The sequence below is a fragment of the Thalassophryne amazonica genome, chromosome 2 (genome assembly GCF_902500255.1).
Source record: "Thalassophryne amazonica chromosome 2, fThaAma1.1, whole genome shotgun sequence".
Lineage (NCBI taxonomy): Eukaryota > Metazoa > Chordata > Actinopteri > Batrachoidiformes > Batrachoididae > Thalassophryne > Thalassophryne amazonica.
In genome coordinates this window covers 17,372,706-17,390,202 of record NC_047104.1, presented here as the reverse complement: position 1 = coordinate 17,390,202, position 17,497 = coordinate 17,372,706, and the positions used below count along the sequence as shown (strand labels likewise).

General features: G+C 43.8%; 1 protein-coding gene across 1 annotated transcript in view; it reads right to left on the bottom strand.

Moving 5' to 3' along the window:
- The window catches only part of ccdc102a (coiled-coil domain containing 102A), a 181,332-nt gene that overhangs the window by 106,028 nt on the left and 57,807 nt on the right, over positions 1-17,497 (bottom strand). Inside the window, 5 exon segments of the mRNA XM_034160582.1 lie at positions 8,096-8,141; positions 8,634-8,807; positions 8,809-8,934; positions 8,936-8,986; positions 15,216-15,663. Coding sequence (XP_034016473.1) covers positions 8,096-8,141; positions 8,634-8,807; positions 8,809-8,934; positions 8,936-8,986; positions 15,216-15,578 — 760 coding nt within the window. The 5' untranslated portion in view covers positions 15,579-15,663.

Genomic DNA, 17,497 nt, shown 5'->3' with positions numbered 1-17,497 from the left:
CACGCACGCACACATGCAGCCAGCTCGGTCGAGCTGTGTACCTCCCCAGTGCAGCGGGAAAAAAAGTCACGTCAGAAATGAGTCCAGGTTTTCTTTTTCTTCCTGCTAACAGACAGCACAGTGGATTTGTTGTGTGTGTGTATCTTACAAGAATTAGCAGTGTCAGTTAGCTCAAATTATGTCTCAGGAGAGTCGTGTCCCACGTGCGCACACACACACACACGCGCAACCTGGTCGGCACTTGTGCGTGCGTGAACAAAAATAAGACTGTGTACGTCCTCAGTGCAGCGAAAAAAAAAAAAAAAAAAAAAAAAATCACGTCAAATGAGTTCAGCTTTTGTTCTCTCTTCCTGCTAACAACCGGCAGGCAGCACAGTGGACTGGTTTTGTGTGTGCGTGCATGTGCACGCACATGTGTGGGTGCCCATGCATGTGCGTGCACATGTGCGTGCGTGATTATGTGTGTGCGCATGCACGAGAACGTGTGCGCGCGCATGCATGTGAGAGTGCAAACGTATGAACCAAATTTGAACTCTAAATGGAACAAAGCCGCACTATGTATGTCATGTGACATACAAAGCACCAATCAAATGACAAGGATCCACTCAGCTGTTATATAAAGAAAAATTGATGGTACATGTCAAATTACTGGTTGTTCCAAAAAGCTACGTGACACTCATGTTAGACTTTAATAGCTAAAAGAGAACTCTTTTTGGAGGCTATGAAAATACAACCAACAGTTGGACTAAAGCCCCTTTCACATTGGCATATTCATAGAGCTGTGTATAGTGGCGTTGGGTTTCATTTAAATACGACCGAAATGCGCGCGTATTCAGCCTTTTTCCGTGTTCATAGATCTGCTTGCAGCTGCGTGTGTTCGTTTTTTAATGTGTACACACAGTCATGTGTAACCCATGCCGCTATTTAAACCCAGTTCACTCCTGCCAGCTGTGCAGAACACATCACTGCGCTTGGAAAACAGTGGACTGTATCATGAGGTTTTTACAGTTTCATTACTGCCACAAATGTAGCCATAGCTGCTATTTTCCGCCTCTGTGGAAGTGCGCTCTTTTCTCTAAAGCACGGTGTGGTACGGCTCAGAATCAGAGTCATTTAACATTATTTTATTTTTTATTATTATTATTATTTTTTGTCTTGCTGAGTCTGGCTGTGGTAAAGGCTGCTGTGAATGAAGCGCTGTGACTCGCACTCATCAGATGTCCTGATCGATCAGGTCTGCTGATTTGATCAGACCTGATCGATCAGGACATCTGATGAGCGTACTGACATGCAGCGACGGCGCTTTTATTTTAAAGAGTCACAGCGCATATTCAGGTTTGATCAGACCTGATCAATCAGGGCGTTTGATGATTGAACCGACATGCAGCAATGAGGTTTTTTGTTTAAAAGTCACAGCGCTTAGTGTTTGATCAGAGACAGAGAGAGTGAGAGACCACGACAGAGTGAGACAGACAGAGGGGGAGAGAGAGAGAGAGACAGGGGGAGAGAGAGAGAGAGACAGAGGGAGAGAGAGAGCGAGCGGCCGACCTGCTGTTTCTGGATTTCTGAGTTGAAGTTCGATTCTCTGTTCTGAACACACAGGCAGTTTGGGCTGTGTATGTGTACAGGAGCGCCGTGTTGCACAGACTTGCAAGCAGTAAACGCTGTGCTGCACAGACCTGCTTAAAACTGTGTCCAGCGCTCTACACCAAAGAAAATTAAGTAAGGATTAAACAACTCAAAGCCGTGTATTATACAGTTTGAATGCATGACGCGGAGTGTAAAACACCACAACGTGAAGCGGAGTGGTGTTACTCCGCAGTTAGAATAGGGTTTAATGGAAGAAACAAGCAGGGATTCGGTACACAGGCAGTCAAGCAGTGAAGCAAAGGCACAGACAGGCGTAAGGCTGAGGTCAAAATACACAGCGTGGTGGCAATCCTAACAACACTCAATAAGTGTTTTGGAACTGACGACACTCATGATTGGGTATAAAAGGAGCATCCCAAAAAATCTCAGCCATTCACAAGCAAAGATGGGATGAGGATCACCACTTTGTGAACAACTGCATGAAAAAAATAGTCCAACGGTTTAAGAACAATCTTTCTCAATGTTCAATTGCAAGGAATGTAGGGATTCCATCATCTACAGTCCATAATATAATCAGAAAATTCAGAGAATCTGGAGAACTTTATACACGTAAGCAGCAAGGCCAAAAACTAACATTGAATTCCCGTGACTTTCGATCCCTGAGGAGGCACTGCATTAAAAACCAACATCATTGTGTAAAGGATCTTACCACGTGGGCTCAGGAACACTTCAGAAAACCATTGTCAGTTAGCATAGTTCATCACTACATCTACAAGTGCAAGTTAAAACTCTACCATGCAAAGCAAAAGCCATACATCAACAACATCCAGAAATGCTGCCGCCTTCTCTGGGCCCGAGCTCATTTGAAATGGACAGACACAAAGTGGAAAAGTGTGCTGTGGTCTGATGAGTCCACATTTCAAATTGTTTTTGGAAATCATGGACGTTGTGTCCTCCAGACAAAAGAGGAAAAAGACCATCCAGATTGTTACCAGTGCTAAGTTCAAAAGCCAGCATCTGTGATGGTATGGGGTGTGTTAGTGCCCATGGCATGGGCAACTTACACATCTGTGATGGCACCAACAATGCTGAAAGGTACATCCAGGTTTTGGAGCAACACATGTTGCCATCCGAGCAACGTCTTTTTCAGGGACGTCCCTCCTTATTTCAGCAAGACAAAGCCAAGCCACATTCTGCATGTGTTACAACAGCGTGGCTTCGTAGTAAAAGAGAGCAGGTACTTGACTGGCCTGCCTGCAGTCCAGACCTGTCGCCCATTGAAAATGTGTGGCACATTATGAAGCGCAAAATATGACAACAGAGACTGACAGAGACTGTTGAACAACTGTAGTTGTACATCAAGCAAGAATGGGAAGGAATTCCACCTACAAAGCTTCAACAAATCATTCTGTTGTTATTTACATTTTACACAATGTCTCAACTTCATTGGAACTGGGGTTGTAAATTCAAATTTTTGGTGCTACTATGGTTTGCCTATGTTTTCTGATTTAAAACAAGTGTCATTTATATAAAAAACAAATGTGATTATTAATATAAAATGATAAAGATGGGGTTATGATTGTTTTTTTACCTGATTGTGAAACTGCTCATCTGAGCTCAATCTCACTGAAGAAGTGTGTGAAGGGGGCGTGGTTCAGTGTGCCATCTGTGACAGACAGGTGTGTGTTAGTGGGCCTAGATAGAGACAGTGGCATCAACTCAGAACATGGCACCATTTTGGTTCCAACTGTGCTGAACTACTGAGTGAACCTTTAATGTTTTCAACATTTTTTAAAATCGTTCAACCACATCCAGGTGTAGGTACTTCCAAAATAAATATAAAAATAGTTAAACTATCCAATTTACAATTTATGATTATTTATTTAATTAATTTAAAGCCTGATTTATGCTTCTGCAGCTCTGTAATTCCGTGTCATACAATGACATGTGTCACAGTTTAAAGTTTTGTTTCTGCATTATGCTTTGTTCTTGACTAATTTGACCCTCAACAAGCTTTTCTTTCTGCAATCATTTCCTCTTTTACCAACTTTGTGCTGTAAATGGGTGGACTTTTCTGATCCATTTATCACCGTGCACACTGTAAAAACTATTAAAATATGATGGCAGATGAAGCAGTGAAAGCAGAAAAGTGTCAAATCACAGCCTTTTGTGTCTGATTCAACAGGGTGTTGAAGAGTCTGAGGACGGTGTGAAAAAAGTTAACGGTCTGGCTTTTAATCACGGAAATCACCTCGGTCCCACATGCGAGGGATTTAACGGAAATACACTGCAATCGGATGGGACATTTCATCCGATGTGAGCAAAATCTGTTGTACAAAATCCATTACATATGGTGTTTATTACATGGAAGGAAAACAGTACAAAAACATTGGGACTTTTCTGTCCGGTGACTGCGAATATCTATTTTATACGATGACAGTTTAAGTGAGTTTTACTTTTGACGATGATGTCGGCTTCCACCCCACAGAGCTGACTTTATTTTCCCAAATGTTTCTTCTGTTTGGATCTGAAGGGAATCTGTACATCTTGAAGCCCTTGCTTTGTCTACAACCCCTGGCAAAAATTATGGAATCACCGGCCTCAGAGGATGTTCATTCAGTTGTTTAATTTTGTAGAAAAAAAGCAGATCACAGACATGACACAAAACTAAAGTCATTTCAAATGGGCAACTTTCTGGCTTTAAGAAACCACTATAAGAAATCAGGAAAAAAAATTGTAGCAGTCAGTAACGGTTACTTTTTTAGACCAAGCAGAGGGGAAAAAATATGGACTCACTCAATTCTGAGGAATAAGTTATGGAATCACCCTGGTAAATTTTCATCCCCAAAACTAACACCTGCATCATATCAGATCTGCTCGTTAGTCTGCATCTAAAAAGGAGTGCTCACACCTTGGAGAGCTGTTGCACCAAGTGGACTGACATGAATCATGGCTCCAACACGAGAGATGTCAATTGAAACAAAGGAGAGGATTATCAAACTCTTAAAAGAAGATAAATCATCACGCAATGTTGCAAAAGATGTTGTTTGTTCACAGTCAGCTGTGTCTAAACTCTGGACCAAATACAAACAACATGGGAAGGTTGTTAAAGGCAAACATACTGGTAGACCAAGGAAGACATCAAAGCGTCAAGACAGAAAACTTAAAGCAATATGTCTCAAAAATCGAAAATGCACAACAAACAAATGAGGAACGAATGGAGGAAACTGGAGTCAACGTCTGTGACCGAACTGTAAGAAACCGCCTAAAGGAAATGGGATTTACATACAGAAAAGCTAAACGAGAGCCATCATTAACACCTAAACAGAAAAACAAGGTTACAATGGGCTAAGGAAAAGCAATCGTGGATGTGGATAAACTGTGGATGAAAGTCATATTCAGTGATGAATCTCGAATCTGCATTGGGCAAGGTGATGATGCTGGAAACTTTTGTTTGTGCCGTTCCAATGAGATTTATAAAGATGAGAACCTGAAGAGAACATGTAAATTTCCACAGTCATTGATGATATGGGGCTGCATGTCAGGTAAAGGCACTGGGGAGATGGCTGTCATTACATCATCAATAAATGCACAGGTTTACGTTGATATTTTGGACACTTTTCTTATCCCAATCCGTTGAAAGGATTTTTGGGGATGATGAAATCATTTTCAACATGATAATGTATCTTGCCATAGAGCAAAACTGTGAAAACATTCCTTGCAAAAAGACACATAGGGTCAATGTCATGGCCTGCAAATAGTCCGGATCTTAATCCATTGAAAATCTTTGGTGGAAGTTGAAGAAAATGGTCCATGACGAGGGCTCCAACCTGCATAAGCTGATCTGGCAACAGCAATCAGAGAAAGATGGAGCAGATTGATGAAGAGTACTGTTTGTCACTCATTAAGTCCATGCCTCAGAGACTGCAAGCTGTTATAAAAGCCAGAGGTGGTGCAACAAAATACTAGTGATGTGTTTGGAGCGTTCTTTTGTTTTTCATGATTCCATATTTTTTTCCTCAGAATTGAGTGATTCCATATTTTTTTTTTCCCTCTGCTTGGTCTAAAAAAGTAACCATTACTGACTGCCACAATTTTTTTTCCTGATTTCTTAGTGTTTCTTAAAGCAGAAAGTTGCCATTTGAAATGATTAGTTTTGTGTCATGTCTGTGATCTGCTTTTTTTTCTACAAAATTAAACAACTGAATGAACATCCTCTGAGGCCGGTGATTCCATAATTTTTGCCAGGGTTGTATTTGTGCATCCAAATGCACAACAACCCGTCATTTTCAGTGAATAAATAAAAAAAAAAAATACCTGGATTTACATCCATCCATCCATTTTCTTCCGCTTTATCCGGAGTCAGGTCGCGGGGGCAGCAGCTCAAGCAAAGCCGCCCAGACCTCCCGATCCACATACACCTCCCCCAGCTCCTCCGGGGGAACCCCAAGGCGTTCCCAAGCCAGCCAAGAGATGTAGTCCCTCCAGCGTGTCCTGGGTCTTCTCCGGGGCCTCCTCCCAATGGGACGTGCCCGGAACACCTCTCCAGCGAGGTGTCCAGGGGCATCCGGAAAAGATGCCCGAGCCACCTCAACTGACTCCTTTCGATGTGGAGGAGCAGCAGCTAGTCTCCGAGCTCCTCCCGAGTGACCGAGCTCCTCACCCTATCTCTAAGGGAGCGCCCAGCCACCCTGCGGAGGAAACTCATCTCGGCTGCTTGTACTCGCGATCTCGTTCTTTCGGTCATGAGCCAAATCTCATGACCATAGGTGAGGATCTGAACGTAGATCGATTGGTAAATCGAGAGCTTTGCCCCCCTACTCAGCTCGCTCTTCACCACAATGGTCCGATACAGCGACCGCATCACTGCAGATGCTGCACCGATCCGTCTATCGATCTCACTCTCCATCCGTCCCTCACTCATGAACAAGACTCCGAGATACTTAAATTCCTCCACTTGAGGCAAGGACACTCCACCGACCTGAAGCAAAGCACCTTTTTCCGGTCGAGAACCATGGCCTCGGATTTGGAGGTGCTGATTCTCATCCCGGACGCTTCACACTCAGCTGCAAACCGCCCCAGTCCTGATTTGATGAAGCCAACAGAACCACATCATCCGCAAACAGCAGAGATGAGATTCTGTGGTTCCCAAACCAGACCCCCTCTACACCCTGGCTACGTCTAGAAATTCTGTCCATAAAAATAATGAACAGAACCGGTGACAAAGGGCAGCCCTGGTGGAGGCCAACGTGCACTGGAAACAGGTTTGACTTACTACCGGCAATGTGAACCAAGCTCCTGCTGTGGTCGTACAGGGACTGGATAGCCCTTAGCAAAGGACCCAGGACCCCGTACTCCCGGACCACTCCCCACAGGGTGCCCCGAGGGACACGGTCAAACGCCTTCTCCAGATCCACAAAACACATGTGGACTGGTGGGCGAACTCCCATGAACCCCTCGAGCACCCGATGGAGCGTGTTGAGCTGGTCCAGTGTGCCGCGACCAGGATGAAAACCACACCGCTCCTCCTAAATCCAAGGTTCGACCATCAGTCGAAATGTCCTCTCCAGTACTCTGGAATAGACCTTACCGGGGAGGCTGAGGAGTGTGATCACCCTATAGTTGGAACACACCCTCCGGTCCCCCTTCTTAAACAGAGGCACCACCACCCTGGTCTGCCAATCCAGAGGCACTGTCCCCGATCGCCACGCGATGTTGCAGAGGAATGTCAGCCAAGACAGTCCCATAACATCCAGAGATTTAAGGTACTCAGGACGGATTTCATCCACCACAGGAGCCTTGTCACTGAGGAGCTTTCTAACCACCTCTGTGACTTCGGCCTGGGTAATGGATGAGTCCGCCTCTGAGTCCCCAGTCTCCGCTTTCCTCTTCAGAAGATGTGACGATGGGATTGAGGAGATCCTCAAGTATTCCTTCTATTGGATGTGGATTTACATGGAGACAGATTAACAGCGAAAGTATTTGAACCCAAGATGGTACCATGAGTCACGTGATCTGATTTTTTTTTATTTATTTTTTTTACTCATCATGTCACCACTCTCCCTATCAAGGCACCACTAGTGTGGTGTGTGTGTGTGGCATGTGTCCTTGGGACTCAGGTGCCTCAGCGCCACAGAGCAGCTGCTGTAAATAACTGTGGACGAACGTCCGTGTGTATGAATTTCATTCTGAGGTGAGCCGGCCATCAGACACACCAAACAAGCAGAGACATGCTGAAGGACTGAGCAGAACAGAGCCAATATAGTGACAGAACTGACACAGTGCAGCTGAGAATACCAGCAGAGACAGAAGGAGAAGACAGCACAGGATTCCTGTTTTTTCCTGAGAGGGAATAAACGCTGGCATGTGTCTGTGAATCACAGAGTGTCAGCATGTTTGTGAGGCACAAGAAGATGCATTTGTTCTTCTCAAGTAGGTCTGCACTAAAGAGGCTGACAGAGAAGAAGTACTGCAGCATCACCAAGCCCTCAGGTGCAGCCGTCACCTGCAGCCGCGTTCTGTAATCGGGCAGCTCCGCCCACCATGTACGCCTGGTGAATAATGTATCATTTTATCATCTTAATGGTACTCTGCGCGAATTCTCTGCAGGCTCACACGTGATGATAAATCCTCTGATGTGGTTAAATCAAGAAGAGACTGAACACATGCAGGTTCGCTGGTCACCAGCAGCCTTGTGACATTTTAATACCAACTAACGCCTTTAAGTTAATAAATTCACTACCTTCTAAGACTTTTTCAGGATCTGTAGGAACCCTGCTGAATCCATCCACTCAAGTGCTATTTGGATGACTGGCCAATCTCCCTCCCCCACATCTGTGGACACTGTTGGCTTATGTAAAATCAGTTTTCAGTGTGAACCAATGACCTGAAGTGTGTATCTCCACAGCGTGCGCCTCCTCTGATTACATACCCTCCCACCGCCCCATCAGAAACACTTCCTTTGGTAAAGCTGAAGCCTAAAACCTCACATCTTTAAAATGGCTTCTCTGCATTAACATCAAACAGCGACACTGCCGACTGACCTTTTGTGGGCTCCTCATTTCTTTCTCCAAGTCCACATCCCGCACTGGTTCTGGCTCTGGGGACCCAGGGAGGCCCTCCCCCATCCTGTCCAACACTTTCTCAGTGTGCACCTGCGAGGAGGAGGACAAGGTGGAGGAGGACAGATCACGTGGTGGGTGTGTCGGGGATGAAGAAAACAGTCGTGTTGGACAGAGGCGAAGCTGTGCTGTCACCATGGAGACGAAGCTTCTCATTCTCAGAGGCGAGTTCCTGGCGTTCCCGCCGAACGCCAGTCAGCTCTTTGGTTAGGGTGTCCAGACGCCTGCCTCAAACTGCGGACTTCATCTCGTGCACGGTTTCGCTCTGCACGAACCTGGGATGACAAAATTCATGTTATGGCCCGGTCACACGGTGTACGACGATTCCTGAACCAAAGGGAAAAAAGTCACAAATTGTCAAGAAAAAGTGGACAAATGAGCCTGGACTTCTTCCATCACCGAAAAGCCTGTGAGTGCAGACTGCATAAAAGACCAAAACGAAACCCAAACTAACAAAAGGAAAACAAATGGCGACCTTGAGGCTTATAAACAAATCAAAACGAAGCACCAGAAAAACAGGCTGAGGCAGAGAAAGTGGAGACACTTTACCAGTCGAATCTTACACGCCTATCCTCACTTATGTTTATGAACTTTGGGTCATTACAAAAAGAATAATATTGCAGATACAAGCAGCGGAAATGAGATTCCTCCATCAGGTATCTGGGTTAACGCTCCTGGACAGGGGTGAGAAGCTTTGACTGCCCAGAGCAACTAAGGAGGGGCTCCGTAAGAAGCATTTCAAGGTCCTGGAGTGGCCTGGCCAGTCTCCAGACCTGAACACAATAGAAATTCTTTGGAGGGAGCTGAAACTCGAAACCTGAAAGATTTGGAGAACATCTGTGTGGAGGAGTGGACCAAAATTCCTGCTGCAGTGTGTGCAAACCTGGTGAAAAACTACAGGAAACGTTTGACCTTTGTAATTGCAAACAAAGGCTACTGTACCAAATATTAACATTGATTTTCACAGGTGTTTAAATACTTATTTGCAGCAGTAACATACAACTAAATTATTAAAAAAAAATCATATATTGTTATTCCCGTATTTTTTTTTAGATTACGTCTCTCACAGTGGACATGCACCTAAGATGAAAATTTCAGACCCCTCCATGATTTCTAAGTGGGAGAACTTGCAAAATCGCAGGGTGTTCAAATACTTATTTTCCTCACTGTATATTTTTACTAGTGTGCTGCCCATGGGGAGCCATGGGCTCTAGACTGAGTAGTGTTTATAAAATAGGTAGCTGACATTTTTCAAGGCTGGTAATAAATTAAGCAATGAGTTGGAATGGCGTGTCAGTCCAGAATATTTTTAGAACCTCAGACCAACAATTTTTAGAAGATGAACTCAACCATTTTATTTCCTGTTAATTATGTAATTTTTAATGTTAATTTACTGTCTCAATGTATTCATACATTGTTTATGTTGTCATTATCATATACACACTATTATTATCATTATTATATTATCACTTCTATTTCATAATTTCATATTTTAAATGCACCACAATGGAAATAAGTGTTCTCACCTTCTTGTGCCATCCATGTATTTTTAATCTGTTTACAGTTTTATGCACTAACACTCACACTTTTAATATAAAGACGATTTACTGCCCCCTGTTGGAAAGGCGGGTGAGTCCAAAATGTAATTAGCAACATTAGCTAATATTCATAGCTTCTCCCAAAACTATAGTCCGATTAGAGTTATGTTTTGGTGGTGTTCATGTTATGGTTAGAGGTCCTGGACCGTCACAGGTGATGGACTCAAATGCTAGGGAGCAAGAACAGGTGGTGAACGAAAAGAGCTTTATTTACAATAATAAATAACTGAGGGTGCTAAGCCGAGACCAGGCCCCTATATAGTGGTGGAAATTTGGGAGCCGCAGGTGCACACACGGACAGGCTGGAAGTCTGAGAACGAGCTGGAGTCCTGGAGTATATGGAGCTGGCAATGGGGCCAGGTGGGACGCAGAGAGCCAAGTCTTCGAACAACACTATAAAAATCTTTATACATCATCTATGTCCACCTATCAAGAGCAAATAGATCAGTTTTCTCTGTAACATTGAAATACCTAAGTTGCAAACTCAGGATACACAATTAGAATCCTCTATAACTGAGACAGAAATCAGAGATGGGTTTTACCAAATATTATTCATCCGAGCCAAGTGGGCTTTATGAAAAACAGAACTTCAAAGGATAATGTGAGACTTCTGCCTCCATTTGATGTGGATCAGTAGGTCTCAGGACATTCCGGTTGCTGCCTTCTCCTTAGACGCAGAGAAGGCTTTTGACAGGGTGAAGTGGCAATTCTTGTTCTCCACCATGTCTCATTTTGGCTTTAATGGCAATTTATAAGATGGCTAAAGATTGTTGTATAAAGATCCACGAGCTGCAGTGATGACTAACGGCACGGTCTCTCCTTTTTTTCCAGTTTAAACCGTGGGACACGCCAGGGTTGTTCCCCAAATCCATTATTATGTATTATCTTCTTAGAGGTCCTTGCAATATCTATCAGGACACACTCGGGTATTAAAGGAGTGAATGGGGGTGGTATTGAACACAAGTTGCTACTGTATGCAGATGACATTCTGGCAGTAGTGTCTGATCCCTTATCATCTTTACCTTACCTAATGGAAACAATGCAGTCCTCTAAATTTTCAGGGTATTCTATAAACTGGAATAAGTCAGAAGCCATGCCTCTCTCTAAAACATGTTTATGGTGGAAAAGTGAAGCCCCGGGGAAGACCCAGGACACGCTGGAGGGACTACATTTCTCGGCTGGCTTGGGAACGCCTTGGGGTTCCCCGGAGGAGCTGGGGGAGGTGTGTGTGGATCGAGAGGTCTGGCCGGCTTTGCTTGAGCTGCTGCCCCCGTGACCCGACTCCGGATAAAGCGGAAGAAAATGGATGGATGGATGCGCAAGGGAATGAAATATTGGGAGTCAAATTGTCAGAAGATGATGATATGGTTGGGCTAAATTTTAATCCTTTATTAGCGACAACTTCAACCAATCTTGAAAAATGGGATAAGCTAAAACTGTCTGTGGGGAAAGGTAAATATAATAAAAAAAATGGTAATTGTCCCACAGTTAAATTATATCATCATGATGTTGCCCCTCAAAATACCAGCTAGTGTATTCAGACAATTTCTCATAAAAGATTCATAAAACATTTTCTGTGTAGCGGGAAAAAAACTTTGGATTAGGTTAAGTAAAATCTGTGCCTGTAGAGAGAATGGAGGGTTAGGTCTTCCGGACTTAAGACTGTATTATCTAGCTTTCGAAATGACTAAACTAGCCAAACACTGGCACAGGGCCGAGTTCTCCGATCCCTGGATTGCTGTCGAAGAAGAGATTAGTTTACTGCTTATGCCTATACAGAGACTAACCCAAAGAAATTGCAATATTATAAAATATTATAAATCCAATCATTTTGCACTCAAATGATGTCTGGACAAAAGCTTACAAAATTATTAAATGTAGAAATACAACTCAGAGATACTCTTCACTGTGGTATATAGTGAAAATCTGTATTGGGGAAAATCTGTGTCTTGGGAGCAGTGGTCATCTAAAGGCATAAACCCTCTTGGTGATCTATTTGAAGATGGTGTATACTATCATATGATGAGTTCCAGCAGCAATATTATGTGATGGGTTAGAGATAACTTCTGGAAATATTTAGAAATAAGAAGCTGCAATTGGTTCAGTACCATGCAGTCTCGGTGAAAATCAAATTCTAAATTTTATGAAGCTCCCATTGATAAAGCGTAGGGCCTCTCAATTCTATAAAGTTGCTCATCTTGCCATTAGTAACAATACTAATAGTCTCAAAGGAAGCTGGCAAAAAGACTTGGGTCATGAATATTAAAGATTGGAGCATCTTTAACATTTGGCCCCTGTACAAACTGAAATTGACCTTGTCACCATTCTTGCTGTTTTTACCCCATAACTCCAAACATTCAGTCATAGATAGTCCAAACTATACCTTTGGGAATCTTTGTGATCAGGCACATAATGTGGTATAGCTTTCAATATGACTGTAGCATTTTAAAATTTTGACCCCTGTGTAATTCTTCATTGAACCTGTGTACCATATCTCCTGTCTCAATACCATGAATTAAGGGGTGAGATCTAATCACCATTGATAATGGTTCCATGGCTATTACAAAAACAAGAGGAGAGATCGGTGACCCTTGTCTTGTGTCTCGAAATAACTCAAAAGGCTGAGATACGAGGTTATTAGTAGATACCATTGCAGAAGAATCAACAAGTAAAATTTTGACCCATTTACAAAAGTGCTCACCAAATCCAAAACGCTTAAGCACCTTGAGTAGATATGGCCATTGACCCCGTCGAACACCTTCTCTGCGTCGTGTGATAGGATTGCAGTATCTGGAGACCCTTCACACTCGTGGATTATATTAAGAACTCTTCTCACATTGTGGAACCCCTGGCGATTATGTACAAAACCATTCTGGTCTTCATGTATAATGGCTGGTAGAACCCTCTCAAGTCTCAAAGCTAGAACCTTAGCTATAATCTTTGCATCAGAATTTAAAAGTGATATAGGTCTGTAAGAACTGCGTTCGGTTGATGCTTTGCCTGGTTTTAGAATAAGAGTGATCACCGCACAACATAATGAGGTGGGGAGGCACCTGTCATTCTTAACTATATTGATAACTCTGTCTGATTCAAGTTTCTTTATCTGCCAAGCTAGCAATTTATCTGGCTTTTCAGCCTGATCATAAAAGGTTTTTTTTCATTCTTATTAGACCATCTTCAGCCTTAGTCACAGAAAGCTCCTCATATTTGCCTCTGAGGGTCAATAATTCTGTTTTTGTTTTGAATTGTCAATAATAACCTCTCTCTCTAATTCTCTGATTTTTGAGTCTAATTCATCATTGTCTGTTTAAATATGTTAAACTTAGAGCTGGTAAAGCTTATCATTTGTCCTCTAATATACACTTTAAAGCTTCCCATCTAATGGCTGCAGTTGTTTGATTGGTATTTAAAGAAAGTACAGCTCTATGTGTTCGCCTACAAATTTTATGAAGTCAGAATGTTGTAGCCATTTAGGTTGTAAACGCCAGTTAGCCGAGTGTTTGTTCCATTGACCAACGTTATAAACTAGTGAGGTTGGGGCATGGTCTGACAAAACAATACTATCATATGTACAATTAGTTATACTGGGTAGCAGAGAAGAGGAAATTAAAAAATATCGGGAGTGGGTTTTAAATACTGCTGAATAGCAACAGAATTCCCTTTTGTTGGGGTTTTGAGTTCTCTTTCTTATGAACAGTTTTTTTTATCTGTTTTATTCTTTTACTTATGTTTTTAATTATGTATTTGAATTTTTTTATTTTTTTATGTTGAACTGTTCTATGTGAGGCACCTTAAGACAGCTTTTGTTGTGATTTGACGCTTTATAAGCCGATTAAATTGAAATTGAACATCATCTTATTGAGTCTTAAAGTAAATAAATATGAAATTGGTCACTGGATCCTTAAACTTTGGACATAATAAACTCTACATGGAGGATCTTTGATCTCTGGACATAAATAGAAATTAACAAAATCTGTAGTTATTGTCAATTGCATTTCCTTTCAGACATTATTAGCATGAATGTTACTCCATACATCTGAGCTGAGCTGTTGCAGCTGGCTGCGCTGCACGTCAGGACATAATTTATAAAGAATGCAGGACGTCTCATTTTGGGAGGAAAAAAACGTTTAGTATATTGTAGTTTCTTGTCTGTATTCGTTTTGTAAGAGGTGTAATTTATTTAAGGCGGCAATTCGTTTTGAAGTTATTAATTCCGACAGGACTGTCTCAGCAGAGAACGGGGCAGCGTTTGGAGATGTGCCCAACGGAACGAGGACAATTCTCGTTTCTTGACTGCAACAAGACACGAGTCCCAATTAGTGTTTTTAATCCACACAAAAGTGACTCACGATATTTTAATGGCTTTGAGAGGGGTTAAAAAGCGGACTTGCCGTTTCTGAAGAGCAGCAAATCAAAGAACCTACGCTAGTGGATCGAAGCATTGCTTCATTGGTTCACGCTTCAAAGTGGTGTCGCGCTGCAGAAACGGTTGATTACAGAGCCACTGCAGGGTCTGTAATCAACATAGAGGAATGATCACTTTCCCGACAAACACCCCCAAAAACAACGGCTGCTCTGAAGGACCAACAAGGGAATCGTTAACCCAAAAGGCTACTGATATCAGTGGATCGAATCATTTCTTAACGATACTCGAAAAGAACCGGTTCTCGATAACCAACCCTACATATAACACAAATAATGAATGTTTTTTAATTTGTGCAATGCCAAGAATATTTGCATTTGCTGAAAGATGGAATGTTCCATTCAACTACATTCCATCTTTCAACAAATAGAAAATTAGATGAGGACATGGTTGTTTTCCATCAATTAATGAACCATTTCAACCTCAGTATATTTTTCCCCTCCCTTCAGCAGGACTTTTGGATTCTATACCGTACTGGCTCACCTTGCTCCACTTCTCTCTCCAGTTGGCTGTGCAGTCCGACCACCATCTCATGGTCTTCTCCATCTGAGCCGCTCTGGCCCGAGCCTCTTCCAGCTCCCTGAGTCTCAGCTCCTCCCTGCTCTCCCAGTCAACACCAGCTCCCTCACCCATGGCTCCCAGAGATCCGAGTCCTAGTCCTCCCAACCCAGGGGACAGAAGCAGCGGTGGGCTGGAGCTGGGGGTTCCCCCAGTGGGGCTTGGAGTGTGTGTGAGGCTGTCAGGAGAGCGAATTCCCCTGTCAAGCCCCAAACCCAGGCTGCACATCAATCCCCCTACAGCAGACTTGCTGCCCTCAGATAGGTGGGGACTAGGGGTGTGGTTCATGATGAAGTGTTCCGAGGATAAACCAAAGTAAGATCACGTGCAAAATGATTCATGAGTGCTTCATCATCTTCATCTGCTGTTTAACCTGGAAACAGAAACACAGAAACAGAATGAAACCTACAAAAAAAAAAAAAAAAAAAAAAAAAAAGAAGAAGTCTCTAATATCAGATCACTGATCACTTCAACAATGTTTGATACCACTGGAAGCAAACATGTCTGCCAAGACTAAAGTACAGAACCTTACCATATGACGGACCACTGCGGCGAGTTGAAGCCATACGGCCGGCTGCGAGCGACGACGGCAACGGGCCCAGGACGCGGGGCCCCAGGAAAAACCAGGAGAAAAGGGCAGCGGAAGGGCACAGGGGCCAGGAAGGCAGCCCCCAGAGCCACCGAGGCAGACAATGAACCAACAGGAGAGCGGCCCAGCAGCACCGGAACGCACCCCGACACCCCCCCCCCCCCATGGAGGCACATGGAGCAGCCCATACCCAATGGAAGCACACAGGGCACCGGCAGAGTCCACCAATAGGGGGGACCCCAGAGCCACACCACCAGGGCCACAACCCCGAAGGCGGGGAGCGACAAGAGGCCCCCAGACAAGAGGCGAGGCCCAACCTCCGGGGCCAGGAAGCACGAGACCCCCACAACACCCAAGCCCCCCCCAGCACAGCCAGCAGGACCCCTCCAAACTCCCCCCACCCCAGGCCCCACCCCAAACACCAAAGCCCAAGACCAGGAGCCTGCCAAGCAAGAGCGGGGCACCATCCCATGAAGACCACGTCCCCCAATCCCCCAGCAGCTGTCACCCCCCCAGCGCATCCCCCGCGCCCCACTGCCACCCCCCACCCCCCCCAATGGGCCGCAGGACGCCAGGCCCCACGGACCACGGCAGAACCAGCAAGGCAGACCCCTACCCCAGAGCCCCAAACATCCACAGCCATTCGGGGCCAACCCCACATCCCACACTCCACAATAGTTATTATAATTAATTTCCCTTGCTATGTGCGACCCCCTATGTGAGCAAAGATAAAGGGTTGTATTAAAAGCAGGGCAGGAGACAGCAGGTAGCAGACTGCGGCACACCGCTGCACCACAGTCTGCCCTGCAAACCCACCACCGTCTAGTGACCCCGACTCTAAATTAGTGAAGGTGTTTACTAAATGTGTAGACAGAAAGTGTGTGCATTAAAATTGCAGGGCAGGAGTGGCGGATGGAGATCACAGTGGAAGGCTGCAGCGCACAGCTGCGCCACAGACTGCCCTGCAAACCCACCCCCAACACCCAACCGCAGAACTCTATGAACCCTATAATGTGGTACTTACAACCCAATATGATGTGCGTGCAGGTACTAACCTGGTGAAGTGCATTAAAAGGGTGTGACATGTGAGGCCCAACCCCAAGAACTGCAGCCTGCACAAGAGAGAAAAGTCAGTAGGTCAACAATAATAGTCACAAATCATAATCTAATATTAATACAGTACAGGTGCAAGAGTGGCATTCCCTAACAGGCAAAAAGAAAATATTTTTTTTTTTATTAGACCTTAAAATTAAAATTTAATGAATTGATAAATAAGGACCATTTTCCATTGATACATAAGGAGGTTTGACCAGTGGTTAATATTGATTGATTTTTTTCTTTTTTCCAATTCAGCAAAATTGTTTTTTTTGTTTGTTTGTTTTTTTGGCAATAGTCAGTGCTACAAGTATAGTTTTAGATTGTTTAGTTGGCAGTTCAATAATTATAGTGTCTCCAAGTAAACATAAATTAGGATATAAGGGAATTCTATATCCCGAGATGGAGGACAATTTTTCAGACTTTTGACCAAAAACACTGGACAGGTGAGCAGAGCCAAAGGCATCAGTGGTGTTTAGCTCACACTGTGAGCAAACATCAGAGTCTGAGACAACCATTTTAT